This window comes from Rattus norvegicus, chromosome 5 (assembly GCF_036323735.1).
Source record: "Rattus norvegicus strain BN/NHsdMcwi chromosome 5, GRCr8, whole genome shotgun sequence".
NCBI classification, from domain to species: Eukaryota; Metazoa; Chordata; class Mammalia; order Rodentia; family Muridae; genus Rattus; species Rattus norvegicus.
The window spans coordinates 146,765,701-146,783,558 of NC_086023.1; the positions used below are offsets into that span (position 1 = coordinate 146,765,701).

Here is a 17,858-nt window from a genome sequence, read left to right on the forward strand (position 1 = left end):
TGAGATAATGCCCAAGTACCTCATGAATCTTAGGAAGGCTACACCCCATGGCCACAATTCTCCAAATTCGCCTTTCCTCCTTGCTCCCAGACGGTGAACCCGCACTGCCCTTTCCCCCTCCTAACGCCCTACATCCGCCTGGGGTTCTTCCCAGAACTGCCAGCAGGTGGCGCAGAGGCTCTCCTTTCCCCATCACTGGACTATAGGCCAGACCCCACTAGGACCCTCTCCTTTTTCTTCAGCCAGGATAAAATTGGATCCTATGACCTCTATCTGACCCCTCTTTTTCCTGCCGCTCCTGCGATAGCCAACTGAAAAGATTCCAGTTGCTCCTGCCGGCCCCCTGGTAGTCTGGGGAAGGCAAGGAGGTCCTTGGGGGTTAAGCTGCAGCTGGTAGGGTGGGGCTGGTAGGGCAGAGCAGGCAGCAGCTACCAAAAGAGAAAGAGAAAAAGAAGGGAGAAGGTGCCCTGGCTGGGCTACCATCCATCCGGGAAGGTCCAAGTCCTAACAAGGCCCTCCAGGACAAGGTATGTGGCCAAGGAAACAGATGGTGCCGCGTGGTAGGGGCTCAGCCTGCCTATCATGGGAGTTCTGGGGATACAGAAGGCTGGGTGTTGTGATTGGACAGAAGAAACCCTGGGCCCCTTCCCATCTCATTCTTCCCCCTGGACCAGGTAGAAACATGGGGGGAAAGAATCCTTGGGTGAGCATTAGTACAGGAGAGTTCTGTGTTTGTTTTTCCCTCACGGCAGGGGGGTGGGGGAGGGGTCGCACCAAGCCCTGGTTTCTCTATCTCTGTGCCTCAGTTTCTTATTCTAAAGCTTGGGGAAGGATAGAAGATCTCGGAGGCTTCTGTGAGTGCCTTCTCCGGGAAGGGAGCCGCTGGTCAGGTTCTCTAGAAAACCTTTGAAATGAGTACCCCACCCAAGGGTGAACTTTCAGAAGGGGGGGTGTTTAGTATGACCAAGCATGGCCCTCTCTGTGTCGCAAAGCCAAAGGGCTCTCTCTGGTCAAGCCTCGCTCCTCAACCTTGGCTCTCTGACTGGGACTCCAGCCAAAGAAAGGAAGAGGCTGGGATTGAGGAAACTTCTGCTGCCCTGTAGTGATTCTTCTTAGGGGAAGGATAGTGCGTGTGGGTCGAAGTCTCCTCTCTGCCTCTAAGACCATCAAAGGAGTAGACAGAAGTGTGTGTGAGGACAGGCTGGCATCTGGCTGCTCCCAAGGTGACGAAGAAAGGGTTATCAACGTGCACTAATTAGCTGGCGCTATCTGCTACATCACTCCTGAGCCAGGCCGGAATGGGCATAGTGGTCCCGGAAGCCTCCAGAAACCACAGCCTCCGCCCCTCTGATCTCAGAGAAACATGGTTCCAGATTGTTCTTTTAATAATCTAGAAGGTGCCAGTTCTATAGAGAGAGAGCCTAGGTGCTGAGGTGTTAAAGTCACTCTGGGTGAGGAGTCTTGTTGAGTCAAGCCCAGCTTTGGAAATCGGGCACCTTGAATTCAAACCCTGTCTGTGCTGGGTCAAAACTATTCAAAACTGCAGTTTCACCTCCACGAAATGCCCACAGCCGAGTGGACCTTAAGGGGCTGCAGTGAGAACGAAGTCCCAAACCCAGGCCTGTGGAGTGTCTGCGCCTGGCAGATGTTCGCAGTGCTCTCGAGGGGATTAAAAATAGGCACAAGAAAAAGCAAAGACTGGTCTGAGGTCTCAGCTAGACCTCCGGAGAGTCAGAGGAGAGCCTTTTCAGCCCCAATGCACACATACTCCCCAGAGTATCTGGTCTGTACCCCCTCCCCCTTACACTCTACAGCTCGTGTGTGTGTGTGTGTGTGTGTGTGTGTGTGTGTGTGTGTCTGTGTCTGTGTCTGTGTCTGTGTCTGTGTCTGTGTCTGGGGTGTGGGCTGGAGTGAGAGATGGGGCACAGATGGACATCTCCCAGGCACTTGTCCTCCCTCTCCCCTGGAGAAGGGCCAGACCGGGCCAGGTCAGGGTTGAGGCTGGGACCGACCAAGGCGCGCTGCTGCGGCTCCTGTACCGGTCAGAGAGTGTGAGCCTCGGGCTCCCCGAAGCCCCTGGCTTCCTGGTAGCGGACAGACAGGGAAGCGGGGACAGGAGTGGGGGCGCCCTCGGTCCTCACCCCGCCCCCGCCCTCTCCCCGCAGCGGGGGCGCCCCGCCCCCCAGGCGCCCGACGTGGACGCGGCCGCTGCTGCCGCCGCCGCCACCACTGCCGCCGCCGCCGCCGCCGCGCGGGAGTCACCGTCCGCGGAACCGATATGCAGGCGGCGCGGGGCGGCGCGGGGCGGCCCGGCCGGGAGGGCCGCGGGCTGGAGCGAGAGTGCGAGCGGTCACCCGGCGTAGGAGCCGCCATGCCCCCAGGGCCGTGCGCCTGGCCGCCCCGCGCCGCTCTCCGGCTGTGGCTGGGCTGCGTGTGCTTCGCGCTGGTGCAGGCGGGTAAGGGGGCCCGGGGCGGGGGACAGGGGAGGGGGGCAGTTCCCCTCCCACGCTGCCACCGGGGAGTCCTCGATTCCCTTCCTGCTCCCTGAAGACCTTCTGTGTCACCTGGTCCCGACTCTCCTAACCTGACCCTAGCGCCTCCGAACCTTCTTGACCCCTAGACCCGTCCTTCAGCTCCTAAACCTCTTCTAGTCACCTCAGCCCTGAGTTTTTAAAGCATTTGCGTCTCCTGCTCCCTTCAGGCCATCCCCCAACCCTGAGTCTTTGCCTCAGCCACCTTTTCTGGCCCTGAGAGCAGCTGAGGACACTAGTTCCCCACCTTGGGCCTCCCTCTGTGTCCCCAAAGATCTCTCAGGGACCCGCGCACGCAGCTGCACCTCACTGTGCAGGAGCCACTATGAAGAGAACTGGAACCTGAGGTTGAAGGGTGTGGGTGGGGGCGCGCTAAGCCTACTGCAGTCAGTGTCTGGCCCACCCCACGGGGCCCTGCCTCCCCAGATCACCCCAATCTTGTCTCTCCTGGCGGTTGCTGCTGCTTCACTATCTCTTTCTCACCCTGCTTCTGTCTCCTTGTCAGTCTCTACTGCTCTACTTGTCTGATCTCTGGTTCTGTGACCTCAGCCACCTGTCTGTGTCCTTCTGTCCCTATCCATCTGCATGTCTGGCATAATCCTGGGGCCTTGAGTCCATTCATCTGAGGCGTGTGGTGTATGGCGTTACTGCTCAGGGCCAGGGCTTCTAATCACAGCACCTACTCTCTTGAGAGACAGAACCCCGTGTGACTCTACGCCCCTCTCCTGAAAGGTCCTTTTTGCCTGGTCCCCCCGCTGCTCTCCCACTTATCTCTGACGTTTCCCCATTCATCTTCTTCCTTCGTCTAGAAGGTCTCGCGCTATCTCCGTGTCTCTCCACCAAGGGACCCTGTTCTGAGTGCCCCCTCTTCTCTAACTTCCTCCATCCCTAGCAAGGGAGGACACACGGAGCATGGAGAGGCTCAAATAGACCCTTTCCTTTAGGTGCCCTCTGCCCAGCTCACTATGTGAGGCTGCCCCTCATTCCCAGGACAGGGCTCAGCTCCTCCTGGCTCTTCACCTCGGGGTCCGTCTCCTTCCCTCAAGGTCACTCACTTGACAGCATGAGGCTATAGAAAGAGCAATGGACCAGGAGTCCTTGCGACTGTTCTTTTTTTTTTTTTTTTTCCGGAGCTGGGGACCGAACCCAGGGCCTTGTGCTTCCTAGGTAAGCGCTCTACCACTGAGCTAAATCCCCAGCCCCGCGACTGTTCTTTTTATCAGACTAATCAGTTCCTGCAGTTCCATGCCTAACCACCTATCTGCTAGCTCTTCCCCTGGTTCAAGCCCAGCTCCCTCCATTTTATTTTAGGGCCCTTGGTTTGGCCAGTCGATTAGCCAGCAGGAGTCACAAGAGCCTGGGGCCTCTCAACTGAGGAGCTGAGAATTATGTGGCCCAGCTGAAGCCTTGGATCCTTTGCCCTCTCCACATGGCCTCCCCCAGCTTTCTCTTTACTGTATAAAGTGGGTCTGGGCCTCACAGCAGGGCATACATGTTCATGCTTAGACGCCTCCTTGCCCTGCAGACAGCCCCTCGGCCCCCGTGAACGTAACCGTCAGGCACCTCAAGGCCAACTCGGCAGTGGTCAGCTGGGACGTCCTGGAGGACGAGGTTGTCATCGGCTTTGCCATCTCTCAGCAGGTAACCCTTGAGGGTGCTTGAGGGGAGAGGGCATATCAAGGCGGCGGCTGGAAACTGGGTGCATACGGTATTCCGTGCTGTAATCCCAGAACTCAGGACTTCGAGGTCAAGGTCAGCCAGGCAACACAGCGAGACCCTATCTTAAAAGAAAGAAAAGGGGCTGGGGATTTAGCTCAGTGGTAGAGCGCTTACCTAGGAAGCGCAAGGCCCTGGGTTCGGTCCCCAGCTCCGGAAAAAAAAGAACCAAAAAAAAAAAAAAAAAAAAAAGAAAGAAAAAAACCTGGGAAAAGACAGGGTCTGGATGGGGATGACAGTAGAGAATCAGAAAAGGAAAAGAAACACAAGGCAAGAGAGAAGGTGGCAAGTCGTACAGTTAGTTTAGGATTAGGGTCACAGAAGGTCCTTAGTCCATGGACAAGGGCTCAGGAGGTCTTGGCTGGGGCGTGGCAACTCAGAGAGCATGGGTTTGGCCTCAGATATGCAGGAGTTTAGGATAGACTTGCATCCTCAGAAGATGTGTGTCCCTGGGCAACATCCTGACCTCTCTGAACCTGTTTCCTTAGCTGGACTGTGACAATAAGGACGCCCGGGGGTTGGGATGGTACTAGGCATGAGGAGGACTCATCACTGTGAAGGCGGCAGAAGTGGGCCTGCATGCTAACACACCACGCTCTCCCTTTTAGAAGAAGGATGTGAGGATGCTGCGCTTCATTCAGGAGGTGAACACCACCACCCGATCCTGCGCTCTCTGGGACCTGGAGGAGGACACAGAGTATATCGTCCACGTGCAGGCCATCTCCATCCAGGGCCAGAGCCCAGCCAGTGAGCCCGTGCTCTTCAAGACCCCACGTGAGGCCGAGAAGATGGCCTCTAAGAACAAAGGCAAGCCCCGGCCGGCCGGCTGGCATGCTAGAGTCCTAGGGTGAGGGAGGCTGGGCAGAGCAGGAGGAAAGACAGGCAACTCGAGAGATGGAGAAGGTTTGCTTTGGGCCCCCAGAAGGAACTGGCCCACACTTTCTCCTTTGGATTCAGCCCAAATGCTGCCACCCCATACAGCCTTCGCCCTGCTCCTGGATCTCTTCTTTTTGGATGTGTTGGCCCTGACAGAGACACTTCTTGTTGTGGGCTTGGCCCTAGAGGACTGGTTAGGGAGGAAAGGAGCCCGGGACTAGCTTATCTCTCCCCGCAGATGAGGTGACCATGAAGGAGATGGGGAGGAACCAGCAGCTGCGGACGGGCGAGGTGCTGATCATCGTCGTGGTCCTCTTCATGTGGGCAGGTGAGTCAGGCCTGCAGGTCCCCCTTGACTCACCCTTGAGGAAGCGCGAACCTTAACCAAGCCAACCGTCACCAAGGGTAAGGGGCTTGGAGATGTCGAGGAGCCAGTGAGATTCCTAACCTAAGACCTGCCTGTGGCGGCTCTGGGGACTAAATGTAAGCCCTTCTCTAATCCCCTCCGCCCCAAACACAGAATGTTACTACCATCTTGTATGCTGTGGGCACTTGCCTTTTTCCTCTTGGAAGTGGTCCAGCCTTCCAGGGTAGCCATGGCTATACTCTCTGTACTTTTTGGCCACAGTTTCCTCCTCTCCTGGGATGCTGGACCTCCAAGGGTTTTCCAGCCTGGGAAGCTCAGGGGCAGACACTGCCTGACTTCAGGCTTGGAGCACTCTTCCAGATGCAGCTGAGCTGCAGCCATGCACATCCCCCACACACTCACAGGCATGGCCTTCCTGCCTTTGTGGGCCCATAGCACACTGCCCCGCCTTTAATCTTTGTGTGATTCTGGTGGGCTTATGACCTAGGGGGATCCAACACTTCTGGTCTCTGTGGGTACCTGCACCTACATCACACACACACACTTAAAAATAAACCTAAAATAGTATATTATGAAAACAGAGGAGGGGTTGGGGATTTAGCTCAGTGGTAGAGCGCTTGCCTAGCAAGGGCAAGGCCCTGGGTTCGGTCCCCAGCTCTGAAAAAAAAAAAATTAAATTAAAGAAAACAGAGGAGATGAGATCAATTCTGGAGCTAGAAGTAGGGGAAAAATGACCTAGGGGCTGGAGTGAAGGTGTGGGTCAGTGGTAGAGTGCTTGCCCACCTTCCATGAAGTCTTAGGTTTGATTTCCAGCATTGAAAACACAGGACCAAAGACCCGGGACAGAGGTAACATGAGGGCTGAGCTGTGAAGGCTGAATAGACGCTCACCAGGCAGCCAACAGAGGATGGTTGTTCGGGGTAAGAGGTTCCAGGAACAGCAAGTGATGGTCACAGATTCACTCAGTAGCTGCAGCCTAGGGGAGAAGGTGGACAGGTCAGGAAGAAAAGGAGGGGAGGCTGAAGACTAGAGTCTTTTGAGAGATTGGAGCGTCATGCTCAAGCCTCGTTAGCATGGTGTTTGAAGGCAGACTCTGTTGAAGAAGCATTTTGAGGGGTGGGGAAGGGTTTCTTAGGCACATAGGAAAACAGGCCCCTGAGGAAAGGCAGGACCGCAAGGGCTATGTGGAAAGGGAGTTTAAGTACGGTACACTATTAGACTCGGCACAGACAGTGTTTATGTAATCATGACGAGATAAACAGAATTAACCCAAACTTGTGGCAGGAGTCTGTTAGGATGTTAGAGAGAGAGAGGTGGGAGCTGTAGGGCTTTATCCACTGTGGTGGGAAGCTGAGAGCTATCCAGCCAGGACCAAGAGAGAACATTATAGTGGTACATATCTCGAACTGGAGTTAGCAGTGGGCAACACTATCCACGCTGTTAGTAGACAGAGAGCCGGCTCTGCGTAACACCTCCTAGCCGCACCATGGTGTGACCTTGAGTTACATACGGCAACCGCCTCACCACTGTGCTCCCTTGTACCCTGGGACTGATAATAATAGGTTGGAGTTGTGAGGATCAAGTGAGATTGGCTACAGCAGTGCAGAGCACAGGGCCTGGCATGTGCTCAATAAATGCTGTTCCGATTTCTGTGGTAGCTGTCAGAGGCTTAAAGAAAGGGTAGCATGATCAGATCCGTGCTGTTGGGGAACCAGCCCTGCAGCGATGAGACGGATGGATGGCTGAGGGCCGGGTAGGTGGGAGGAGGAGCCGGAGGCCAGAGGGAAGCTACAGCACCAGTGCAGAGGTCATTTGGGGATGGCAGCAAGCACAGGCAAGAACTCAGACTGCTCCTGCCTGACTTCCTAGGTGTCATAGCTCTCTTCTGCCGCCAGTATGACATCATCAAGGACAACGAGCCCAATAACAACAAGGAAAAAACCAAGAGTGCATCAGAGACCAGCACCCCAGAGCACCAGGGTGGGGGTCTCCTCCGAAGCAAGGTGAGGGTGACACCTTGGCGTGGTGGGCGGCCCTGTGCCCTAAACCTCCGTAGTCCCTAGACTGCAGAAGGGAAGGGGTCAGCTCAGGGCCTGGCATGGCAGCTCTGGGCAAAGCCAAGCTTGGCTGCTGCCTGTGTGACACAGGGGACACTGCAAATTGATTTTGGATCCTTGCTTTTGCAGGGTGCCAAGGGCCAGGTTTTTGGGTTTGTTTTTTTTCCTTCTTTTTTTAGACAGCCAACGGAAAAGGCAGAGCTCCTGGCTTGTGTGGTTGGGACAGCAGGAGTAGGGGTGATGTGACTGGGGCGGTGTTTTACCTCTGTACCTTCATTTCCTCTTTTATGAAAACAGATATGAAACCCTTTCAGTGCTTGCTCTGAGCAGCTCAGAAGTAGAATGCGAGAGGACCTCACTGTTCTGACGATGATTGTCCAACACACATCCGGCCCTCTCCGTGTCTCCTCCCACCACCATCTTCTCCTATCACCGGGCTTACTATCTTCTCTCCTGGCTTTCCTCTTTCTGATGGCGGTTCCTGAAGCCTCCAACTAACCCCTAACTCGGGGAGCGCCTCGACAGTGTTTGTGGCTAAGGCTACACTCAGAGACAGAGTTGCAGAATGAGGGAGACCCAGCCCGAGGGACGCCATTGCTGGGAGGTAGACTGGGTGCGAGGGCCCTTGGCACAGGACTCACATCTGGGCTGTTCAGCTTGACCGAAGGCTGTGTGTGAAAGGGGAAAAAGACAAGATTGCCAGGCAGGGCTGTTGTTTTTGTGGCTTCGAGGGACAAGAACCTGGCTAAAAGGCAGCAGCCCTGCTGTTCTTTTTCTCCTCTGTCCTGTTTCCTACCTTACAAGAAGTCCATGCAACCAACCGGGGCTCTGGCACTTTTCTTGTTTATTTCCCTCCTGGCTTCCAAACAAGCCCTCTGTGGACATCATCAAAGCATGGATAACCCCCTCTGCAGGGGTGGGCTTCATTCTCCGCTGGTCCCTGTAGCCTTCCTGGACACAGGGTGAAAGTTGTAAAAGTGGTAGGAGTGCAGCTAGCCACAGGTTCTCCTTTTCCCCATCTCAGTCTGACGAAGGAGGCTGAACTACGAACCCAAATTCAGCAAAAAAAAAAAAAAAAAAAAAAAAAAGTCACAAAGTTATTTGCACAAGGCTGCACCCCATTCTGAAGAAGGCACAAGTCCGTGAGACAGAGCCCTGCCTTACCTCCCCTGGACTGGCTTCCTCTTTGAGAAAAGGCACAAAGCCCTGGGAGAGAGCAAGCACCAAGACTGACTGGAGCTGTGTCTGTCAGACTCATGGCACTAGGGAGGCTGCAGGGCCACCTGCTTTTCAGGGTTCCGACTCCATCAAACACTTTCCGGACCCAGACATCGAGGGCATCTGTGGGATGAGGTCCCCTTTGCAAATGTGGATGATACCGGTCATTTGACTCTTAGAAAACACAACCAGAGGGCTGCTCTCCAGAACGCAGAGGGCTCTGCCAAGGCCTGAGACGGCTGCTTGCATCTGTCTCGCACAAAGATAGATCTTTGTGGTGAGATCATCAGTGTGGAGTTTTGAGAAGATCTGGAAGGTACTGCCCACTTTTAAAGGAAGTGCCTCGGCTGTGGATAACTGAAAACATCTACGTCCTACACCCTGGAGGCTGCGGAGCAAGCTGCTGGGACAGGCAGAGAGCAGCCATTGTCACTACTGGCCTGGGGGGGGGGGGTCTTTGGATCTTGCCAAATGAGAATTCGGGGTCCTCTGAAAGCTACCCAGGGTTCTCATCTTCCCTAGAGCTTGTAGTGTAAAGTGACAGCTAGTGTGTGCGCGCGCTCTCTCGCTCTCTCTCCTTCTCCCTCTCTCTCTCCCTATTCCCTCCCCTCCTCTCCTCTGCCCCTTCCTGGTTTAAAAAAAAAAGGTGCTTGATGAGGCAGCAGACTTCTTGGGGAATGAAGCACCATGGCTGCCAAATGCCTGTATTGGAAAAGGCGGATTCTACATCTTCCGTGGGTGGCCAAGGTAGTGTGGGAGGCTGTTCCCAGCACATAGTAGGTGCTTGGTAAAATACCTGTGGTACTGAACGACGAGCACAGGTGCCCAAGTCAGAGAGCTGAAAGCCATCACCCAATGACTGCCCCTTCATTCGGGTCTCTAACAGCTCTCAAAGCTGGGTCAGCCACCACCCTGCTCGCTCCGACTGTGGCAGCACAGGAGAGGAGAGGCGGGTAAGGGCAGATGTCAGCAATACTAAGGGCTTCCTCCTGGGAGGGAAATGAGGTTCCACTCATTGTCTCGTGACTTCCATCCCTGCTGAATGGGGCTGCACGGCCCAGGCTCCTTAAGGGAGGTCCTTACCTCCGATCCAGTTAGAGCAATAACCACTTTTTAAATGTAAAATAAAGACAGGTGAAAAAGGCACATCCTCGTCTTTTGGTAAATGCCCAAACGTTGCCCTCTTTTTCTGGCAATTGGCAGCAAGTCAGGATGTGTGGAGGAGGGAGTCAGTTCTCTTCCATTCTGGCCTGCAGCTTCTTAGGGACGCGCCTGGCAGCCAACCTGGAGTTGGAAGGGAATTCTCGAACAGATGGGGGTGCACGTGTAAGAAGAAAATAGCTGTTCTACCATCGTCTTTCTGAGGCTCCTCTCTAAGCTCAGCTTGGGCTGCCTCACCACATAGGTATGCGAGCGTCTGCTCAGTCTCTTAAAACAAAGGGTTTTCCTCTCTGGATAGGGCTGGGTGCCTATTCCTGCCAGAGGGCTGTGGTTCTTATCTGGGGTGGGGGTAAGGAAGGAGTGAAGAACTGCGAAGGCAGCTTTCTGCAGAAATCATTCAGTATTCACTCTGCTCTTCTGGGCTGTTAAAGGAACATCATTAAGATTCCAACAGCAGGCTGAAAGGCAGGCGGAGTAATGACGCCATTAGCCAATGAGTGGACCAGTAAATGGGGCACCTCAAACATTCCTGTCCAGAGCCAGGGGGAAGAATGTCACATGTGCAGGTTCTGAAAGCAGAGAGAGAAGAAGGCCTCAGAAGCCTCTGAACAGACAGAACTCCAAACCAGACCTCAGAGAGGAGCTTCCTAGGCTCCCTCTGCCCATCTGCTTCCAAGAAAGAAGCCGGGAAGCATTGGTGAGAGGTAGTTAGTGGTGTTTGGAGAGCCTGCTGGTTACAAGGTTCCCAGTTCCTCCACACCGTGGTACACCATAATGGATCTGAAGGGAGCAAACTGTCCTTTTAGCTTAAAGGTTTGTCCTTTCTCCTGAAGTAAGGACTGCACTCTTCTGGAATCAACTGTTTTCTTCAGTCGCTCTATTCCTCTCAGGTGACTCCAAAGATTTTTTTTTTATATTTGCAACTTGAGAAAGGTACAGGCAGCTCTGAGACCAAGCCCACAGCGGGCCTGTTGAAGAATGCCGGACGGAAAGGTGGGAGTCACTGACACCTTGGGTAGTTATTTCTCTGATGGTGGAATAGGCCTCCTTTCTACCAAGACTGGATTCAGATTTCCAGAGCCTCCCCACCCAGGATCATAAATAACCACTGTCCTAAAAACCTGAGTGGAAGCCGAGGAGGGAGCATTGTGGGAAACATGAATCCCTTTTCCTGCCTTCAGTTCAATTGTCCTCTGAAGTCAAACTCAGGCCTTCACAGATAGACATCTCACCAGACCAGCCAGATGAGGCTTCAGTAAATGATTACTTCATTTACTTACTGAATTTTGTTTGAAGTGTTGCTTCTATAAATGAGATTCTGACTACCCCCAGGGCCAGCCCACAGATTTAAAAACAAAAACACCAAACATGAAACTACAACCTGGGGCTGGAGAGATGGCTCAGCGGTTAAGAGCACCCGACTACTCTTCCAGAGGTCCTGAGTTCAATTCCCAGCAACCACATGGTGGCTCACAACCATCTGTAAAGAGATCTGATGCCCTCTTCTGGTGTATCTGAAGACAGTTACAGTGTACTTATATATAATAAATGAATAAATCTTTAAAAAAAAAAAAAAGAAACTACAACCTGAAGCTAAGTTAGGGACACCTCTGTATACAGATGGCAGCCTGGTGACACACTTTAGGATTGTCACTGGGCTGCCTCTGCCTTTAAAGGTTATCCCAAAGATCATACTCCCCGTTTCTGGCCGAGTCTAGGGAAGGCCAGCTTCTCCATCTACGACATGTTTCAGCTGTCATGGAGGAATAAATGGGTTGGAATGACAAGTGGGTGCTTATTTCTCAAGGAATTCCAACACCCGCCAGTTGCCTCTGTGACAAATGGAAATAGTTACCCAACAGGTGCTCCCAGTGTGCGCTCTCTCTCTCCCTGTCTCTCTCTGTCTCTCTCCCTGTCTCTCTCTCTCTCTCTCTCTCTCTCTCTCTCTCACACACACACATACACGCACACATGCACACACACACACACACACACGCACACACACACACACACACTCTCCCCCCCAACCCTTTGGATTATTCAGAAAATAAAGGAGGACATTAGTTTCTCATCTTATAAAAGCCTCAAGATAGGCTTCTCAGAGAGGGAGCCTGCTCCACTTCTCTCTCTACCCACTTCTAACAAGATGAATGAGACACCATTATCTCAGAGAATTTACCCCGTCTTTGAAACCTTCAATAGTATGGTAAAAACTAACCCTGGTAAACAGGAAGCCATTACTGAAAGGCCCTCTACACTTGACAGGAACAATACAAGTTAAGAACATCAAATAGCTAAGTGTTTACCACATTTCTGTACAGGCTTTTGCCTAGAGTAAGAACGCCTCAGACGAAACAATCTCCTTTCTTTAAGGAGATGGAGGTAGGACTTTAAGTTTGAAGCCAGTCTGGGTTTCATAGTGAGATCCTGTCTTACAATACCCGCAAAATGTGAAGAACAGCAGGTCAGAGAGCCGGTCCAATATGTCCATGCTATTTTCTCAGCAGGAGCTGTGGTTTTAAGAGCACCGGCTACGTAGGTGACAATCTATTGTTGCTGTCCTTGTATCCTTGCTCCTCGGAAGCTTAGGTCCATAAAAGGGATCTAAAGAATGCTCTCCCTCCAGCATCTACCCACATTCATCTAATCTTCACACCAGACAGTTGCTCTTGGAGCACAATTTCTGGGAAGCTGGGTTTAAGAACAACCACCAATTTCAAACCACTGAGTCTGGTTTCTCCTATTTCCAAAGGGTGAATGGAACAGCATGGTTTCCTAAGCAGACACAGTGGCCAACCAGGGAACTATGGGAAGGGAAGCAAGGCACTGCCTGCCTGCTGTCGGCTGCCTGGTCTCCCCCCTCTGCAAAAACAGCAGCACAGGAGTATTTCGGGCTCCCCCAGTGTCGCCTTCCTCAGCACTGTAATTTACCCTCAAAAGAACAGGGAGCAAGTACTTTCTCCCTCCCAGAAGCAGATTCTACTAAGTGCCGCCACCCTCCCACATCCTACTGAACGACCTACGCAGAGGAAGGCAAGAGCACTCCTCCAAACCCCGAGACAGACGGCCACAGTACATATGCCACTGATGAGAACTTTTATTTCTTTTTAATGACATTAAACACAACCGCTACAAGGGGAAACATGATAAAAAAGGAGGCACCAAACTTGTTTCATAATTGACCCTGACAACAATGCAAGTATATCGGAGCCCAGATTAGATGCAAAACTATTGTTATTTAGACTCCTTACTTACAAGTAACTATTTACAAACACACATTTTTACTTTGCTGTGTCAAGACCCCTATGGTAAGAATGTCCTGGGGATGATAAAACACAGGTACACAGTTAAATGCACATAACCCTCACTCAAATTTAAAAAGACAGCAACAATTTAATCTGCAATACAAGACTTAGAGGCCAATCTCAAACGTACAAGATGTGCAGCTCTGAAGAGATTAAACCCCAGGTTCTGCCCATTACCATCTTAAAGGCTAAGAAGCCAGACGAGTTCTCTTTGGCTTTTTTCTCCTTAAAGAATACCATGTTAACCACTACAGAATAGCTCCCTCCCCACCCCCCGTCCACCAGATTTAATTAGGCTGCTAACACTTTGGAAGAACAGAATCATCTGAGCTACAGGAAATGTGATTGTCACATTTCTAGTTAACCTGTCACTCATCTCATTTGGCAAAGGCGATGCTCCCATTATACATTCAGTCTTAATTCCTCCTGGTGCCAGGAGAGCAGGAACATATCAGAGTTTTGCCTACGCAAAATGCTGTCCCTTCACTCTCTGGGGCACCCGTGGGGAACGTCAGCCACCAGCGATACTGACTTTGAGCTTTGTTTTGGTCCCAAAGTGGATTGTTTGGCATATGCCATTCTATCAGGCTAATTTACAGCAGCTTGGACAAGTGACCACTGAGGCCAACGACAACTGTGCCCACCAAGAGAGGCAACTGGACTATTTTGCCTTCCAAACTCTAGTCCCAGAATCTAAACCAAAGAACTAAGGAACAGAAAATTCTTTCTGGGGGAAAAAAAAAGTCAAAAGCAGGGCGTGTACACCTTTAATCCCAGCACTAAGGAGGCAGAGGCAGGCGAATCTCTGAGTTCTGAGGCCTGCCTGGTCTACCCAGTCAGGAGGGATACACAAAAACCCATCTTGGGGTGGGGGCTGGAGGGAGGGCATGATGGTGCTCACCTTCAATCCTAGCACTTGAGAGGCAGGGCTGAAAAATCAGAAGTGCAGACCATCTTGGGCTAAATAGTGGGTTGAAGGCTAGCCTAGGCTTTACAGGAGACCCTGCCACAAAAAAAGGTAAGTAAGGAAGAAAAATCCTTCACTGGATAAAACTAACAAACACTTGGGAACATTTATCCAAACCTACTAAGGGGTTGAAAACAAAACAAACAAAATCAAGATTTTCCTAATCACGGTCACTTATTTAGCCAAAGAGTGGTGATCCACGCCTTTAATCCCAGTAGTCGGAAGGCAAGGCAGGCAGATCTCTGTGAGTTAAGACCAGCATGGTCTACAGAATGAGTTCCAGGGCAGCCAGGAGTATACAAAGAAACCCTATCTTGAAAAATAAAAACAAAACAGAACAAAAAGATCACTTTTCTGAAGTGGAGTAGACTACTTAGGGTGGGTTAGCCACATATAAGATGGGACTACAGAAAGAAAAGCAGACAGAGGCTAGGCTACTCTGAGTCACTTCAGAGTGACGGCCGCAGCAGCAATGTCATACAGTCAACCCTCTCAGAATGTCGTCTAGAGCTGCCTGTAAGAAGTACAGATCTTCTAAGACATCCATTAAGACAGTACACAGAGCCTGTCAGCGTTGGCTGGAACACCACCCCTTACTCTAGAGTAGGTGAGGTTGTGGTGCAGGGCTCAATCATACTTTGCCCAGCTGCTCCGGTACTAATGTGAAACAAGGGACCAAAAGCCACAACACTAACTAACACGCAGGGTATAAAGGGTACCTGTACCAACAGGAGAGGCAAGCGTGACTCCCGAAGGATTTCATAGGAAAAGGTCCCTTGATTAGCAGCAACACATGAACTTGGGGCAGAAGAAATCAAAGATCCCTAGGCGCCTCTTAACTCTGAAAAGGGGCAGAGATCAACCAGTCACAAGACCACGGAGAACCACAAGGATTAGTCAGCTGTCTTCTGTCAGTTAAGATGTATAAGATTTCAAACATTATGAACAAAAGATATTTAACAGAGAGTGAAAGGAGCCATTAATAATAATTTTTTTAAAGGCAGCTAATAGGTACAGAAAGGAGAGGATTTACATTTTTAATCTATCCTTGCAACAGGACTTTTCTCCCTCTCTATACTATTTCTCTTTTTTTTTTTTTTAAATTTCTGGCTCAGAGGCCAGCAGAAGAGCCCCGCACCGCGGAAGCACAACCACAGCTCTATCCTATTTCAAATGTACTGAATTGGCAACATTAAAATACTGACAAGTATTCAAGAAACTCAGATTTAAAAAGAGGGGCTGTTAAAAGTGACCTCTATCTATTCACAAGTCAACAATACTAACACCGGCCCTTAGCCTGCACAACAACCTCCTCCTCACAGCAGACGGAAAGATACTTCGTTCCGGTTGAACAAGACTGCCTGTGCTTACAGCTGTTCTGACTTGTCACAGGCCTTCAGAAGGGAATCACTTTCATTTTAAATTTTAAAACAGCAGCAGCAACAACAAAGAACAAACAGAAAAACACTGCTTAACATTGCTGAACATGTACAACAGACGGACACAAACCAGGGATGCGGAGGTGGCCCTCATTTAAAAAAAAAAAAAAATTCAAGACAGTAATGGGCACTTCCAAAAGTTGACAAATTCTTTAAATAAAAATCTTGTGAAAAATAAAACTCAAAATATACAAACACAAATGGCAGAGGAGTACGGTGCTGCTGTGGAGAGTCCTGGGTGGGGCGGTCACTGTGGATGGGGTGAAACATAGGGACTGTATGAGAAGTCTGGGAGGCGCTGGAAACGGTGGTGGCTCCGCTTGTTTCTGTCAACCCACTGACTCAGACTGTATCTCTGCAGAGGTCGCTGTCGGAACCGGGCATAATTTCTATTGAGAGAAGGAGAATGAAAATAGGAAGGGTTTTCAGGCGGAACGGTCGTTTGTACACAAAATAGCTAGCACGACTACTTTACAAGGTATGTTGATTTCAGACAGCAATGGTGGCACACAAGGACTTGGGATGCAAAGACAGGCTGATCTTTGTGAGTTCAGGGCCAGCCTGGTCTACAGAGGAGTGAATTCCAGGACAGCTAATGTTACACAGAGAGACCCTGTCTTGAAAACCCAAAAAGATATTTTTACTTCTAGAAATCAAATTATATGTTGTTGCTGTCTGAAACAGGTCTCTCTGCACAGCTCTGGTTTCTCTGGAACTCACTCTATAGATCAGGCTACCCTCAAATTCACAGAGATCTGCCTGACTCTGCCTTCTGAGTGCTGGAAGTATATGCTACCATGCATGGCTAATATTATATTTTGATGCTATAATTTTAGAAATTTTACACTATTTTAAATATAAGCAAGCCGTCAAAAAGGCTATTTCCTTCCAACTCTCAACGTCACCTCATTCCCACGTAGGTATTATGATATGTGCCATGCCCACACCTGTTCTAAGGAAAGCCAGCCGTGAGTGTGTTAGAGCCAGGCACGGTGTGTATACTTGTTATGGCCGGCACTGGCAAGTGAAGGTGCCCTCAGCCGCATGAGTGCAAGGCCAGTGTGAGCTACACAAGCCCTGTCTCAAATAAACAAAATAATTAAATGAGAAAACAATGTCTCCTTCTAGAAGTGTCTAGATCTGTAATTCATTGCTTCATCAGACCCGTGCCTCCAACAGGACAACACAGGTCAAGGTTGCTTAGGCAAAAAAAAAAAAATTCCCAGAGAAGGCGAGTCATCGTGTGAACATCACACGGAGAGTGGAGACTGAATAACCAAACACCACAGGCAGGTCTGCCAGTCACCTGGAAGCCTGGCGGGGGCACATACCTTTAAACCAGCAGACAGGAGGGAAGGTGGACAGATCTTTGAGTTTGAGGCCAGCCTGATCTATACAGAGAAATCTTGTCTCAAAAAAAAAAAAAAAAAAAAAAACCCCAAAAAACAACAACAAAAAAAAAACCCACCAAGACAGAGACACAGACAGAGAGGAGAGAGAGGAGAGAGAGAGAGGAGAGGGGGAGAGGAGAGAGAGAGAGTGAGAGAGAGAGAGAGAGAGAGAGAGAGAGAGAGAGAGAGCGCGTGTGTGGGTGTCACCTTTAGTCATGTTCTGGGTCTTGGTTCTGAGAAAGACCCTTAATAATTTGACACAATCTCAATTTCAAAAATGTTGCTACTAACCACTCAGGGAGCTTGTCAAAGACACAAATTCTTAATCAGGCGTGGTGGGATCACACATGTAATCCCAGTATTAGAGGCCAGGGCAAAGGAGGCCAGCAAGATGGCCCAGTGGACAGAGTTTCTGAAAGTAAACTAACACACTTGACTTCAGTGCCCAGAAGCCACATGTGGGAAGGAAGAGCTAACTCCTAAGGGTTATCCTCCGCCCTCCATGTGCATGCTGTGTACAAAGGGCCAGCTGGGCTTTGCAGGGACACGGATTCGACGGATTCTTAGATCCTCTCTCCCCGAGTTAAGGCTGGAACCGACACAGGTGGTTGTTGAAAAGCAGTACTGAACGTTCATCTATCACTGTATGAGACTACCTGCTGAATTCTTTAAACACCCATGTAAGCTAATATTAGCAAAACCCTACGAGGAAAGTACCAGCAGTAACTCATACACTAGGAAGTGAACTGAGCCTCAGGGTAAGTAACTTCCCTAAGGTCATACGGTGGGGGTAGGGAGAAAAGCCTAGACTATTAATTCATTATCTGACT

General features: G+C 50.8%; 2 protein-coding genes across 16 annotated transcripts in view; one reads left to right on the plus strand and one right to left on the minus strand.

Annotated features, from left to right (window-relative positions):
- Positions 1-250: 250 nt before the first annotated feature.
- Positions 251-9,911, plus strand: Fndc5 (fibronectin type III domain containing 5). Of its 2 annotated transcripts, XM_039109329.2 has the most exons (7): positions 251-527; positions 2,166-2,456; positions 4,057-4,172; positions 4,856-5,054; positions 5,362-5,451; positions 7,360-7,493; positions 7,845-9,911. In XM_039109329.2, the coding sequence occupies exons 2-7, from the start codon at positions 2,279-2,281 to the stop codon at positions 7,848-7,850; spliced, it is 723 nt and encodes a 240-aa protein (XP_038965257.1). In that variant the 5' UTR covers positions 251-527; positions 2,166-2,278; the 3' UTR covers positions 7,851-9,911.
- A 3,094-nt stretch (positions 9,912-13,005) lies between these two features.
- The window catches only part of S100pbp (S100P binding protein), a 41,518-nt gene continuing 36,665 nt past the window's right edge, over positions 13,006-17,858 (minus strand). For 13 of the 14 annotated variants that reach the window (XM_063288263.1, XM_039110609.2, XM_006238959.4 and 10 more), the window contains one exon: positions 13,006-16,026. In XM_063288263.1, coding sequence (XP_063144333.1) covers positions 15,885-16,026 — 142 coding nt within the window. In that variant the 3' untranslated portion in view covers positions 13,006-15,884. The remainder of the gene's footprint in view (positions 16,027-17,858) is intronic. The other variant, NM_001134628.1, reaches the window with a different exon arrangement.

Bases quoted from the DNA above. Each gene is read 5' to 3' on its own strand.
- Fndc5 (XM_039109329.2), top strand. From the start codon at position 2,279: ATGCAGGCGGCGCGGGGCGGCGCGGGGCGGCCCGGCCGGGAGGGCCGC. The intron at 4,173-4,855 runs GTAACCCTTGAG...TCTCCCTTTTAG, and splicing joins GCTTTGCCATCTCTCAGCAG to AAGAAGGATGTGAGGATGCT. The intron at 5,055-5,361 runs GCAAGCCCCGGC...CTCTCCCCGCAG, and splicing joins GATGGCCTCTAAGAACAAAG to ATGAGGTGACCATGAAGGAG.